Here is a 15,456-nt window from a genome sequence, read left to right as displayed (position 1 = left end):
ATGGAAACGCCTTTGAGAGTGCAGTTTTCTTTGTCACTTACCCTCTAAATGAACAACTAATTCCCTTTTTTGATTAGGTCTAGTAATATTCTGGAATCCAATCTCAAAAAGCACCAGAATATTAAATTGGTTGTACTCCACTGACAACAAAGCTACGTATTATTGTTTTGCAAGTATGTATTTTACAATCCAATATAATAATTACGTTATTGTTATTGTTAAAAATTACACATTCAATATTTTAAAATAAGGAATTAAACTAAAGCGTACGTAATTTCATTTCATGTCATTTCTATATCATCGCACATTTGCTTAGTCTGAATATCTTTGTGAAAATGTATTGAACTTTCATGTAAATTACACAATATTTACTGTCAAAATATGACAGCGAGTTTGGATAATAACATAATTTATAACATAATAATATAATATAACATAATAAAGAAATAACATAATTTCTTTATTTATCGTATAAAGCTGAACTTTCAAAGAATTAGTTAAGAAAAAACAGTACAAAGAAGGCAAATATATTAATAATGTTTTTCCACCAAAAATCTTAAATTTAGCGATAATATTCCGATGATATATCCAGCTGAACATAAAGGATATGTTTTCATTGTAGGTCTGTCTTGAATTTGACTCAGGTTTCATAGCAAAACCATTAGAGACTGACCCAGAATGATATATGATGAGTGCAACGCATGGACGAATCACCTGGCATCACTTCAATTTCTTTATACATAGTTGACCGTGTACTTTGTATACTGGTTTGTTCTGCTCTTCCGAATCATTTATCAGTTGTTGTATATGTTGTAGTGTGAATTGTCGCTTTTGTGTGTGATTTAGGGCTTAATTTAATGATAAAACTGTACGTCATAAACCACACACATATAAATATGTTTAATTAGAGATAACTGTGTGTTTACTCGTCAATTTGAACCCTGCCCGGTTAATTAAAAATTGAATAACCTAACCATATGACACAGACAGACTTCCCATTGGCAGAGAGGTGCAAGGTGGCAGTCGGTCTGAATAACCATATTTCCTGTTGACCCAGCGATGAACTCGCTGTACAGACTCAAAACACTTGTTCTACCCACCGTCCCTCAACGTGTTGAGGGACGGTGTTCTAGCTAATAAACAAAGTGTTTTATTTCGAACCACACAACCGTGCAGATCAGCAACAAAGAAAACACCCCGGGACAACGTAATATATGCGTCAGCAGGAAGCTTATTACCGAATAATGTTAGGGGTCAAAATGGGGTCTGGTATTGGATCTAATGCTGCTAGGGGTCACAATGGTGTATAATATTCGACTGAATACAGCTAGGGGGTCAAAATGGGGTCTGGTGTTGGACGGAATACTGATAGGGGGTCACAATGGGGTCTGGTATTTCACACGGGATTTAAACTCAGCATGTAAAGTACTTGGCTCAATTGTGCAATAATACAAACATTTGTTGCTTAGACATTATAGAGTTAGCTCAGCTCCATTTGACAGGGTCTCATACAATACAAATAATAGGTGGTCACAGCACGTGATCCAGGGTAAGGTTTGTAAGATTAAATTACGATTCTATAGCATACCATGAGATAATTCACCTGCATAAACCTGATAGTACTCAAATAAGTGTCAACCGTCACTATATCTGATGTTTGAGCGAATATTAAATTATTCTAGATCTTTCCAGGCAGCATGCGACTATGTTGACTGTAATAACAACACTATTGCGACTAGTTTTCGCAATACGTTTTGTGGCATCTATGAAATTCCCTCCTTATGGTAGGTCCAAATGCATCAGAGCGAAACAACGTAAAGGTCAATATTTGCGTCAAATGTTAGACCACGTGTCAGTGAAAGAAGACTCTCCCAACTTTGCTGAACATAGTTTTTATGTTAAATTATTCAAATGTTTAAGGAATTTTAAATAGGCCACTGTGATGTTAGGCGGCTTAAAGTTCCGACACTTTTTGGGGTCAAATTTCAATTTGTATATATTTGGCCCTAAAATTGATCTTTGGTTGGGCTTTAAGTTTACTCATGATGTAATTAGCTTGATTATAATTAGGCAATTCTAAAGACACGACAGTTGGACCAGTATTGTGCAAAGTTATTCATAGTTCAAATTTCAATAATTTGCTATGACATTTTGTACCACAATTTTGAGCCACTTATTACCTTGGGTGATCTAATGAGTCCATGTTATTATTTTACTGGGTCTAAACTTAGATGTAGTGAAGGTTGCCACTTATTTAAGCCTGTCGTGATGTCCTGGACCATGTCTGTATTTACAGATGGGTCCTGTCACGGTGTTCAATGGACCTGAATTACGTGCCTTAACCACCTATTATATTATGCAATTGTTGCACCCGCTTGACTCTGCAAAATCAGGTAACCCCTTCTTAGCCCTGGTCTGGCACTCTGTTATGCATGACATAACAATATCTTTATCAAGTTTTATTTATTTCATCCACCTAGAAGAAAGACAGTTTTGTAAAGTTGCACAATTAAGCTAAGTACCATGCCTGCTGGGTTTGAATCACGTGTCCAATAGCAGGAACTGTATTCTATCAGTAAAACTAAAAATTCGAAACACATACTACCTGGGGTGATCTAGAAGGACCTTGTCAAATCTTAGATGTAGTGATGGTTGAATGATTCAAGGTCGTGATTAACTCCTTGCGGTAGATAAATGTTTTGTGTTATTATTTAATAACCAGCTTATAATACATGTTGTTGAAAGCCAAAGAGTTGTCAAGATTGTTGAGGTCATGCATTTCACTTGATATATCACCCCAGGGATAACCAGAGATAAGAAACCCTGTCGGAATCCAGAGCCTATCTGGACAGAGTAGAACTACTTGCATCTTGTGTTCATACTCAACATGGCAAACAAACAAACATGCCTCAAATAGACAATGTAGTTTCCCATCATAAAGCTCGTTTGGGTTGTTTATGCGACTTCAGATCTATAGCCCTAAATAGGTTTCCCATATAGGATTACAATTCTAAGCTTGGTATGAGCGCTTGAATAAGGTCTTTCATAAAAGACTGAATCATCTGCAGAAATAATACTAAAAATCTGGGCAGTGTTGGTGTTTAGATGTTGCCCACTATGAAATACGATGAATGTGTCGTGCAAATGAAAAAGGAAAATATAGATGCACAAACACATACAATCTGCAAAAAGTTAATGAGTGTGAGACTGAAGTGAGAAACTGACACCATTGCTTGTATATATTATCAACAATAATGATGAGAATTTATTACGCCCTTCATTTTCACTTAGAATGAGAATGTTCAATAAAGTGGTGGGAACAAATGAGACGGAAACAATTCTCACCATTGAATAAATATGTAGTCCCAGCAGTGAAGTTCCAGTTTCTCAGTCAAGTCTAGTCTAGTTTTTCCAATACAAATTATACATTGTCAAGAAATATTTTCGTATACCCGACATAGACTTTACGACGTGTAGTCACGGGGGGCACTGTTCAGTTACTGTATTATTCAAAACTATATCTTGAAACTGGAAATATCTAGATGGACAAAGCTACAGTCATTGTCAAGCCTATTGTAGCTAGATGCTAGAATGACCAAAACAATGTAATAATGTGAGAATTATACTTGCAAACTATATGAAACCTTTGAAAGGTGACATGCCAGGTTCACGACCTGATTTAAGTCGCCATACGTATATACGTTGCTAAAAGCCATAATTGTTCATGTGCATATTCTGTGCTTGCCGTGCATCTGTGTGCTGATCTGAAGGCATCGACGAAACACTATTACGTTGGGGGACAGCCATGCGAACTGTATCACCGCCAGCCTATGTCTATGTGACATGACGGTGAATCGTTGAAAGACGGAAGATATTACACACACTCAGAAATCCACCAGATATCCCAGTTCTGGGGGTTTATTGTAATGAATTGTATTATTTTTTAAAGAACTTTGATTTTACATATGCATATGTATTTTTGTGCATGACAAATGTGCATATAATTATTGGTGACGGTGAAAGATTTGAGTATGAAAGGAATGCAACCAAACACCATGGATTACCGATTAACTACTTTTTCTGACCTATGATCCGGATACATAAGATTATAATGCAAGTACATTTGAACTATAGAGGACGCTATGGCATCATGGCACCATGCTGAGTATATAAACGTTGCATCCGTTTCCACCTTGAATAAAACGAGTATATTGGTATATCAGGCATTATAAGTTGTTGTGAAATGGCATCTATGAGTAAGTTCCCAGCATTGCAATTACTTAACTGCACAGCAATTATTCAATAATGTGAATTAGTAAGTTCGAGTAAAATATGAGTAAACACAATGAATACACAACAAATAACATTAAACTATTAAAAGTTCAAACTTTGAGAGGAGAAGTTTCTAGTACATTCAACCTCTGAATGGATATTCAGCATCCAGTTCCCTATGCTAAGTGATGCACTCATCATTCTCCAAGACCCTCAAATGCCAACCTCCAACACAAATTGATGAGGACGAAAATGATATTCCAGCTGATGACGGGGACACTACTAATGATGCTGCGACCACACCTACCACTCCTGCATCACGTTAACCATCTTGTAGTAGTTTTGATTAATCTTATGGTCACTTCTTGTTGTAGTACTCATGCTGCCTTTCTTAGCAGAGACTGTATATGGTTTTGTGTCATATGGCAAAAATTGTTTCAGAATGTACTCTTCACGTCTGGCTAATATGGTATCCCCAATTGCAATAGGATGTTTGTTTACACAAGCATTAGCGGTGCGGCGTAGCATGAATCAGTATAGTTCCACCGTCAGTGTGTTGTTCGGTAGAATTTTTTCATAGTCTTCATGAATCGTTCGACTTCACCATTGGCTCTGGGCCATCTTGGAGTTATTTTGAGATGTTTGAATCCCAAATAATTAGCAAAGAATTCAGACTCTGCTCCGTTGAAAGGTGTGCACAATTAGCAGTGTATCCAGTAATGAGAGTATGCGATCTAATCGCAGAATCACTGTTTGAGCTGAGGTTGAACTTCAAGGAAGTGGCCATAGTCATCAGTAACAACAAGCAAGATTTCTTCAGTTGCAAGATCAGCGAAATCTACTCCAACTTTTAGCAATGGTCCATCTGCAAGTTTGAACATTTTCAGCCGTTTGCGGCTCTTATCAAATGTTGTGGCTTGACCTGCAATAAATACACAAGTTGATTGTTTGTTCAACCATTGCATCGATTTGTGGAAACCAGACCTTTTCTCATATGAGTTGTTTGGTCTTTACAATCCCTTGATGGCATTCATGCACTATATCGATTATAGCGGGATTCAGCTATCCAGGCTGGTAAAGTACCTTATAGTCATATTCTTGGAGTTTAAGTAACCATCTTTCTATGCGTGTTGGTGCTTTTGATGTTGGGATGTTGAATAACGGTACAAGTGGTTTGTGGTCAGTCGTTAAAACTTGAAACTGACTTTCGTATATATACAGATGAAAGTGTAATATACCCCATGTGACAGCTAGTCTATGAATATCTCTGTTCTACCGGTGTGAGAGAGCAGCTGGCGAGTGTAACAATAGAGACTTGATTATTGTCACCACACTGTGTCAATACGGTTCCTAGTCCAACTGGACTCGCATCAACAAGGACTTCTGTTTTTTGTTTGGATCAAAATATGCTACAGTGGAATTGGTAACTCTTTTATTCTGTCTAGAACATTCTGTTCCCTTTCACTCCATTTCCACTTTGATGATTCTTTGGTTAGCTCTAGCAGTGATTCGGACATTTAGCTAGGTCTGAAATGAAACGCCCACAATAGTTAACCATGCCAAGAAATGACTTTACCTCTGCAGCGTTTTGTGGTGGTGGAGCGTCGTTGCAGCTACTTTCTTTGGATCAGACGAGACACCATTGTGACTAAACATACAGCTGAAGAATTCTACTTGACTCTTTTTGAATCTGCATTTGTCCTTGTTGAGTGTCACATAAGCATTGTAAACAGGCACCTAGTCGTTCAAATATAAGTATGTCATCACTTATATTTAATGTGCCATCTCGTCCCTGTAGTTTTGAAACAATTCATCAGCTGAACACACACCCACACACCAAAGTTAAGACGCTTGTAGCGAAATAATCCGTTATGAGAAGAGAAGACGGTTAAAATACAAGACTTTGAATCAAGTTTGATTTGATGGTAACCAGCATTCAAGTCGAGTTTGGAAAATACTGTTGGTCCATTCAGATCTGTAAGTATGTCATCTAGTGTTGGGGTTATATGTCTCTCTCTCTCTCTGAATTGCTTTGTTGGCTGCACGCATATCTACACAGATTCTGACATCTGGTTTGTTGGGTTTTTGCACTTCTTGAATTGGTGATACCCACGGTGTTGGTTCATCTCCAACTGTTTCTATTTCGAGATCGAGCAGTTTTTGTAACTTATTTTCAGTTACCATCTATAATGCGCTCCACTAGGATTGCCCTTATACTGTGTTTACGCATGTATGCACGTGTGTTTGTGTGTCGCCTTCACATAACTCGTCAGTGATTTTTTTTGGGCTGCGCCAATTTCGGTCAAACTAGGCAGGCAGGTCACACCTTCACTCTAGTTAAGTGGTGAAATCTGAAAAATTCCTGGTCCACTATTGCCATGGCGACAGCAAACCAAAGAAAGCTTAAAACAACTGTGTTAGGAGTATTGCAGACATATTAAAAATTAATTAGCCTTCCAAACAAGAAGCTTGGCAAATAATATTCGTCTACTATTTGAAATGTACAATGTGAAAACAATGTGATCCATTGAAATTTATAATACTTACATCTGTAATTTTCAGTCTATTTATTCAAGAGCACATCTACCACAAGTTCAATTTAAATCTGATTTAGGGGGATTTTCATTATTACGTCTGTGGATTACCCCAGAACATATATGAACTAAATTTCAATCAAATGTCATTCGGCAATTAGTATGCTCGAATTTCAATCCAAAACTAATGCCAGTCTTATTGAAATGCAATAATTGGTTTCTGAAAAAAATTGGTAATTATTAGTTAATTAGTATGTACAGGTTTAAGCCAAAACTAAACAGGTATGTGTATTGTCCTAGAGCATCCATGTACCAAGTTCTTTTGAAATGTAATTATTGGTACTTGAAATATCAACGGAAAAGCAGAACATTTACTAATTATGCAAGTTAGATTATTAATATGCATGGATATTACCCCAAAACAAGAGCTGTATTCTATGACATCTATGTACCAAGTTTCATTGTAATGTACACAAACCAGACCCCTATGTGGTCTATTATTGAATTGACACACACAAGACACGCATTCAGTGTTTGCCTAAATCGTTATTTACACTTGACTTTATTGATTAAAACAGCAGTGTTAATAACTTTATATACAATTATCGTGTCTGTTCAAACTATGGTCACATGTGCACTACTAGTTAGGTAATTTTGAAAGTGGAGTCGATTGCCAATCAGCCTAATGGCTTGTATAAGTATAACCTTGCATTTATGTCTATGTAATATTTCCTTGTGACACTCATTTGTACATTGTGAGTCACCCATAAATGTTCTGCTGTGTGCTTGGTCATGTGGTAACCAGAAACCACACAAGATGTATGTTTTGGAATATAGTTTTCGTTTTTCTTTTCGATTTTGGTATAACTTGTAAAAACACAGCATCTCTCTATGGTATGTGCAGTTTGGGTAAATACACATGTTGAATAATTTAATCTATTAAAATAAGGTTATTATATCATGGGACTGCAAAAAAAGAATACTTCTATTTGCAGAGTGAACTCTAAATTCGAATAGGTGGTTTTCCTTTCAACTGTGAGATCTCGCGAGATGCATGAAAGACGCGCGTCAAACGACTGCCGCAAAAATGGAACGATTTGAGTTTGAACTTGAATTTCTTTATTTCGTAGCTCACATCGACCGGCCGATCTTTGACAGGGGAATATTGCTTTCGAATACCCTTACTTAATCGAAATTGTCTATCATCAAATGTATACAGCACATTATCAAGCATGGAAACGCCCCCCAAAATATTTTTGCGTTTGTCGAATCCCACGCGATGTTTGACGCCACTACGACGCTATGACCTTTGTTTGTCCTGTTTTTACGTTCGATTTCACGCATACCACGTGATTCTCGCAGTGAACGGAAAATGGTCTATTAAGGTAGCGAGACTTTTATTTGCATACTTGTTTTCATCTTCTAATTGTGGCTAAATGGCTACAAAAAGACCCAGGAAAGTATATATTTTTGAAATCGCCAGACTTCAAACTTTTCAAAAGTGTGATTTTCATGCCCGTATCTGCATTCTACGATGCGTTAATCATTCAAATGTAAAAAAATACTTTTTCTGTAAAAAAAATAATTACGCATTTATGCCTGTGATAAGAAGCTGTTTTTCCACATTTCCTAGTTGTTCAATAGTCTGGTAATGTGAATGTGTCTGGTCAGTTTTATTCAAGCAACGCATTTTAAAAAGTAGCGCGCTGAATTTTAATTTTAGTTTTAGTCGCATGGCCCTAACTCAAACCACAACACGTTGGTAAATAATCCACGAAATAGTTTGTCTGGACACATTCATGACAATTATAATTGCTGAGTAACACCAAAACTATTGAAATAAAGATATTAAACAGACAGACAATTAATTTATTGCATTTTACATGAACTAAAGTTTGTTTGAAGACCCAAAAAAAGTTGCTCATTTAACCACTGTCATCAAGAAGTTTATTCAAAGCTTGTGACAACTCAGTCACTCTGTTCAATATTCTTTCTTGATGTCTGTCATGCAGTCTATGTCCTAGCTTCTGTTGAATCTTATCTGGATGCCACGTTGTCTGTTGTACTCTGATATATCTCCTATAACCCTTCTTATCATCCTGATTAACATCCCATAGAATAACTTTAATCATTTCATTAACGTCACCTTTCACACATGGCCATGGCATGTCATCATATTTCAGTTTTGTTGTATTATCCACATGGAAGACTCTACAACAATTTGCAATATATTTCCTCTTCCGTTCATGCATTTGTTCTTGAATTTGTCTTGAACATCTTCTTTCATACTCTGCATGTTCTCTTTCAAGTTGTTCTTGAAACTCTCGCTGTTTATTTTCTTCATGTTTCTTTTTTCGTCTTGTGTGTTCTTCTTCATCCAGCTTTCTTTTGTTCTTATTTCTCCAAAATTCATGGCTGATCTTGTCAGCCCAGTCATCATACGAATCGGCATTGTCATAATGGTAATTGTCTGTGTAGTAAATAGATAAGAGGATTGATAATACACAAAGTTATTAAAAAGTCCAACAATTTGTGTAGAAATATAAAAGACTCATTTCTATAATGTAATGGCTATAGCGCTGCTGTGGAACATAAAAGAGAGGAGGCCATTATTTGTTCAATGCTACGAGCATCTCAATATCTACAGTTGTCTTTTTGAATTAGATTGGTTTTTTTCATTTCAAATTCTGAAGCGTCATTTGTGATTGAGTGAATAGGCCAGTTTAGTGTTAATAAAAATTATTAATAAAATGTCTCAAATTTGCAATATTATATTACAAGGTACAAATTTAATGGGATATTTATTCCTGATATTTAAGCCATTTTTTATCCAAATTCATATCAAATGCATGAATCTAGTATATTAAGCTGACGATCGAAATAGCTCCGCTGTGCTACAAGAAAATTATTGTAGCCAAATAAAGCAGCACACACCCATAAAACAAAACAATTGTATTTTACATGAACAAAAAAATAACAAAAATATTTGCATAAAAATAGAGGATTGAAGATATTGTCACAAAATGAAAAGGTCCACCCACGTAACACCATAAGTTGCAGCGTGCCCTAATTGTGTGGTATTTTATGGGGTATTTTCGTCCTACCATATAAGGAAATGCAAATTCCTAATATGGAATGATTACGCGCACAAGCGTCCTCTAATAATAAAAACAAACATGGCTGCCACCAGGGTTTGACCGGACTCCACACAAAGAGGTTCGCTGATTCTATTCTAAACTTTTTGGATTTGGCATTCCCATGATGTATCCTTGGATGGAAAAGATGTAGAATAATAAGGTTACGAGGATACCACAAAGTATGCACTCAGACAGTACATCGTTGCATCGACCTCCGCTGCACTGTGCTGCCTTTATGCATACTTTGTGGTATCCTCGTAATAACCTCATAGTATTTTCACCAGTGTGTGCAGGTTCTTAACTAATTTAAAATTACACAATTTGTGTAACACAGGGATAATTGACATTGATAAGTGCCAGCATAATTCAATGCAATTATATGCACATATAATTAAAACAATAATACACACCAGTAAATTTTACACATATGACACATCGCATGAAACCATAGTTTAGTAGGTACAGGATTTATGCTTTGTATAGTTCTTGTCTCTAACAGTATTTAATACATTCATAAAAGATATTACTACAAACAAACTTGGATGTATGCGACAAAAACATGAACAAAAATGGTATCTTGATTTCAGAAATATAGCATGTTATATGAAATATAGTTGTCATGAATTATTAGGAATACTATATTTATCATATTAATTTGGAATAATGCTTAAAACATGAATTCCTATATAAATTTTTTACAAAATGCAATAATTTTCATTTCATGTCATATTTTCTTAATATACTGATAAGTATACTGTAAAACATGTCTTTTTCGCGAGCATGTCTTTTTAGCTAATTTAGTAAGATCGCTGATTCGCCAATTCAAGATGTCACTAATGTCTTTATTATAAATTCAAAATAGCCAAGGCTTGGGGATTTGTATACAGTAATCCGGAACATAGAAATCTGGGGAGATTCCTAATTTCACTTGACAGTTTTTCTTTGTTTTTATGGAGGTGATAACTGCACATTTGTTTTGGCACGTGACAGACAAGTATTGTGAAAACAGGAAATCAACAATGACAAGAGAGATTCGCTAAGTCAACGTTTCACTATTAGTTACGTCATTTTACCACAATTCGCTAAAATTGCATGCCACTTTTTCAACATGTTTTATAGTATCATTTTTTCTACAAGCTAGCTACTCACTGTTCCATTGCCATGTAAATGGAATTAATTAATATTTGTTTTTTAAGTTCACCACCAAAAGTGTGATTTCAGCTCATGCTTAGTGTTAGGACATGGCAATTTTGGCATATGTCAGATCCTGGCTCTCTATTGAAATCAAGATAAATTTCCCTGCATATGCCGAATATCGGCAGATTCCCGCCATTCACATACACACATTTTGGCATTTGCTGACGTGGTCACAACACTCAGCATACACGCATATTCTCGTATTTTGTGTGATCCAAGGACTTCATTTGATTAACTTTTAATATAGTTGAATTAACTTTAATATAGTTGAATTAACTTTTAATGTAATTGCGATATGAACTCGATTAAAATGCGTTCCTATAGGGTTGCGTTTTAATTGGAGTTTAATTATATAAAAGTTAAATATCCCGAGAAAACATTAATAATCAAATTAACCATTAATATAAATTATGTTAACCAAGGACTATGAAAAAGGTCCTCGGTTGATGTATATGTCCTCGGTTGGTTGGTATAAATGAAACACAATGTCCACAGTTGACACCTTTCACAAACACACACATACACATGAACAGAACTCAAACAAACTGTAATATTATATGTAATTATCTGATTTGAAATAATTACCTTCCGAAAAGTGATGGGTGTAATCTTCATAGCTTGTTTCATCTTGCCATTCACCTACCAGTTTCTCGTGCCATTCCTGCTCTGCTTGTTGCTCCCTTTGTTTCTGTTCCTGGATTTCTTCTGCAGCCTTTCTCTGTTTTTCCTAATATGAAAAACAGTTTGAAAGTTTGCTTGTAACAAATGTGGCCTAATTCTTCAACTAATAGACACTTGATATGTAATTTACCCTGAATGCTAACAATCTCATGTGATAATTGACTTGATCTGTGATGGAGTATTCGGCAAAATCTAAGAAAGCTGTGTTATTTTAAATTTAGCGATTTGTCAAAGCCCACAATGGCTGGAACAGTCATTTATTCTTTGCCAATGTGTATCTGCATTTAATATTGGGTAAAAAACCCTACAAAATTACACATACCGAAGTACAAAGTGCAAACTCATAATACAAATGCTTTATGGTAATCAATCCCCTCAAATCTTAGTGAACAATTTGTTGTAAATGGCTCAAGCCTATACATGTAGTGTGAACTGTAGAATTATTAATTTTCACTGGGTTTAAATTTCGCTGATTTAGCATTTCAGGCATATTCAGTGGGTGTTAAATTCATGATTTTATCACTTAGATAATGTGTTCTATGCTAAATTTCACATATTCACTGGGTTTTAATTTGGCTAATTTTCCAGTCAGCGAAATAAGCAAAATTAAAACCCAGTGAATAACTAACCCTTTTACAGTATATTGTGTATTTTGTTTCTACAGAGGGTCGATTGAGAATTACTTTATTGTATTTTGGCCTCTCCTCTATGAATAAATTTTTAAATAAATTGATTAAGATTTTGTTCTCATCCTTGTTACAACACAAGTCATAAATATCAATGTTAACATTGACATGCTTGATAGAATTTATGCGAGAATACTAAATGGAATGACTGCAAATAATTACACATTTCATCGATATTCAGATATTCTGATTATTGCAATCTAGCAGTTTCTAATTTACAGACCTTTTTGAAACAATACTCCTAGGTAAGTCTGAGCGAAAGTTAGTTTTCGTTCATACATGTTTTTATGATCTAAGATTTGATGGACAATGCCTTTTATTAAAACAGAAAATTAGAAAATAGTGGTCAAATGATTATTGTCTAACCTGTTCTTTCTCTTTCTCTAGGAATACGAGTTCAACATCTCTTAATAGCTTACTGGGCTTAACGTTCTTGTTGTTTTTAATACGAAGTGACTTGGGACATCTCTTTATGAGTGGTTCAGCAATATCACTGTAAGCTGAAATTATACAAATATTAACAATGATAATAAAGGGAGAATGATGTGATGTGACTCTGGGAAGAAATGTGCGAGTCTTACTAGAAATGTCCAACATCGTATTGAAATTTCACCAAGATACAATCGATCAGTGTTCATTTTTTCAAATTTTCCATTAAACAAAACTTTCTTATAGATCGTTAGAAGTTTTCAGATAAATTGACTTTTTTTTGTATGGTGTACCACCTAACAACTTCCATTTCATGTTGCTGATACTCTGAAACTGACTGGTACAGAATATGTAGCACCAGAATGGTTCATGGTAAAAGTTGGTTTACTGAGCTAAAATCCCTGGCTTAACTGTGGTAAAACCAGTGGGTTTACTGTGGCAAAACCAGAGGTTTACTGTGGTAAAATCAGAGGTTTACTGTGGTAAAACCAATGAGTTTACTGTGGTAAAACCAGAGGTTTACAGTTGTAAAACCAATGAGTTTACTGTGGCAAAACCAGTGGGTTTACTGTGGCAAAACCAGTGGGTTTACTGTGGCAAAACCAGTGGGTTTACTGTGGCAAAACCAGTGGGTTTACTGTGGCAAAACCAGTGGGTTTACTGTGGTAAAACCAGAGGTTTACTGTGGTACAATCAATGGGTTTACTGTGGCAAAACCAGTGGGTTTACTGTGGCAAAACCAGTGGGTTTACTGTGGCAAAACCAGTGGGTTTACTGTGGCAAAACCAGTGGGTTTACTGTGGCAAAACCCTCTGGGTTTACTGTGGCAAAACCAGAGGGTTTACTGTGGCAGAAGCAGTGGGTTTACTGTGGTAAAACCAGTGGGTTTACTGTGGCAAAACCAGTGGGTTTATTGTGGTAAAACCAATGGGTTTATTGTGGCAAAACCAGTGGGTTTACTGTGACAAAACCAGTGGGTTTACTGTGGCAAAACCAGAGGGTTTACTGTGGAAAAACCAGTGGGTTTACTGTGGTAAAACCAGTGGGTTTACTGTGACAAAACCAGTGGGTTTACTGTGGCAAAACCAGTGTGGTTTACTGTGATAAAAACCATGGAGTTGCTGTGGGATAGTGAGTTGGATACGGTTTAACTAATGGGAGAATCATGCATCTGCTGGTGGAGTAATTGACAGTCCTTTGCAGTATAAAGGTCAAGTTCAAATTTATAATTGTCAGATTAAACATTCCTGAGTCACATCTGAGTAGCAGTCACATGCAAAAAAAAACACTGGAGTAGCAATAATAACTAATTTCAAACCATAAAATATTCAGAAATTAAGATCATTTAAAATAGTGTGCTGTCATTAAGTTAAGAAAACATGTATTTAATACTAAGTTATGTTTATCATAGAGGTAGTATGCTTTAATTAAAAATAATAATTTGCATTTTGTTTATAATTTTTAATATCTTCAAATTTGATCAATTCAAATAAATGTGTTCTAGTTGCATCTCATTAATTTTTAGACAGAATTTGTTCTACGTATTAGTTGGCGATCCATAAAAATGAATCCAACCTCTATATACTAGATGCTTTCTGGATTTTTTTTGGTTTTAGTAAACATGATAAATAAGAACAGAAAACAAGAAATACTCAATGACATATATCAAGATTTCAATTTACTTCATTTACCAATGACAGAGACTGTATTGTAAAAAACAACTTGTCTATAAAGACCATTTTACTACCAAAGTCTCTTGAATACATACTGGTTTAATTGAAGCTATTAACAATAGATATTTCCATGGTTACATGCACAGCATTCATCTACTACTCACCAGATTTGTTTCCTAAGAGCACATCATTTAAGACAAGATGCAAGGGTGTATTACCATCGATATCCTGAAGATCACAGCGAGCACCTGATTTTAATAAACACCTAACTACCAAATCATCACTGAGAAGGCAAGCTATGTGTAAAGGTGTCCTCTTCTTCTCATCCTGAATTGAATTCACATCCAGATTCCGGTGTTTCTTTAAATAAGATTTTAATTTCTGTACTTCACCTTGTTTAACATAACGCATGACTTTTCCATGTCTCTTTTCCATTTCTACTAACATTTCCTTATATGGTAAGACGGGGTAATTCTTTACTTGAACTTTGGATATAGATAAATGAGATGAAGCAGATATATCCAAAACTCAGCTATGATGAGTCAAGAACATTGTCAAGTGCAGTTTTGTATTTTTGTGACATGTGTGTTCATTTCAAAAGGTGGATCATCAGGCTTCCATCTAAAAATCTGACACACGTACACATTTATATGATACAGCGTAGATATTGGTCGCTGTGAATATGTTGTGAATGTGTAGACCACGGTAACCGTGCGTAAACTATGCTCTGACAATGACCTATTAATACAAGAAAAATGCGGTAAATACTTCATGCCATATTCAGTTTACCTCTCAAAAATGGCTAGTTACTATTTTTTTTGAAAAATCATGTCGTTTATTCGCTGAA

At 35.5% G+C, this 15,456-nt stretch overlaps 1 protein-coding gene across 1 annotated transcript; it reads right to left on the bottom strand.

Annotated features, from left to right (window-relative positions):
* Nucleotides 1–7,332: 7,332 nt before the first annotated feature.
* LOC100371356 (NF-kappa-B inhibitor-like protein 1) lies at nt 7,333–15,094 on the bottom strand. The gene is made up of 4 exons (XM_085492193.1): nt 14,774–15,094; nt 12,874–13,007; nt 11,726–11,867; nt 7,333–9,276 (listed from the first exon to the last, which is right to left on the bottom strand). Exons 1-4 carry the CDS (start codon nt 15,054–15,056, stop codon nt 8,732–8,734), a joined length of 1,104 nt encoding a protein of 367 aa, XP_085348319.1. The 5' UTR covers nt 15,057–15,094; the 3' UTR covers nt 7,333–8,731.
* Nucleotides 15,095–15,456: the final 362 nt, after the last annotated feature.

This window comes from Saccoglossus kowalevskii, chromosome 17, assembly GCF_978046115.1.
Source record: "Saccoglossus kowalevskii chromosome 17, keSacKowa6.1, whole genome shotgun sequence".
NCBI classification, from domain to species: domain Eukaryota; kingdom Metazoa; phylum Hemichordata; class Enteropneusta; family Harrimaniidae; genus Saccoglossus; species Saccoglossus kowalevskii.
This window is presented reverse-complemented; position numbering and strand designations above follow the sequence as displayed.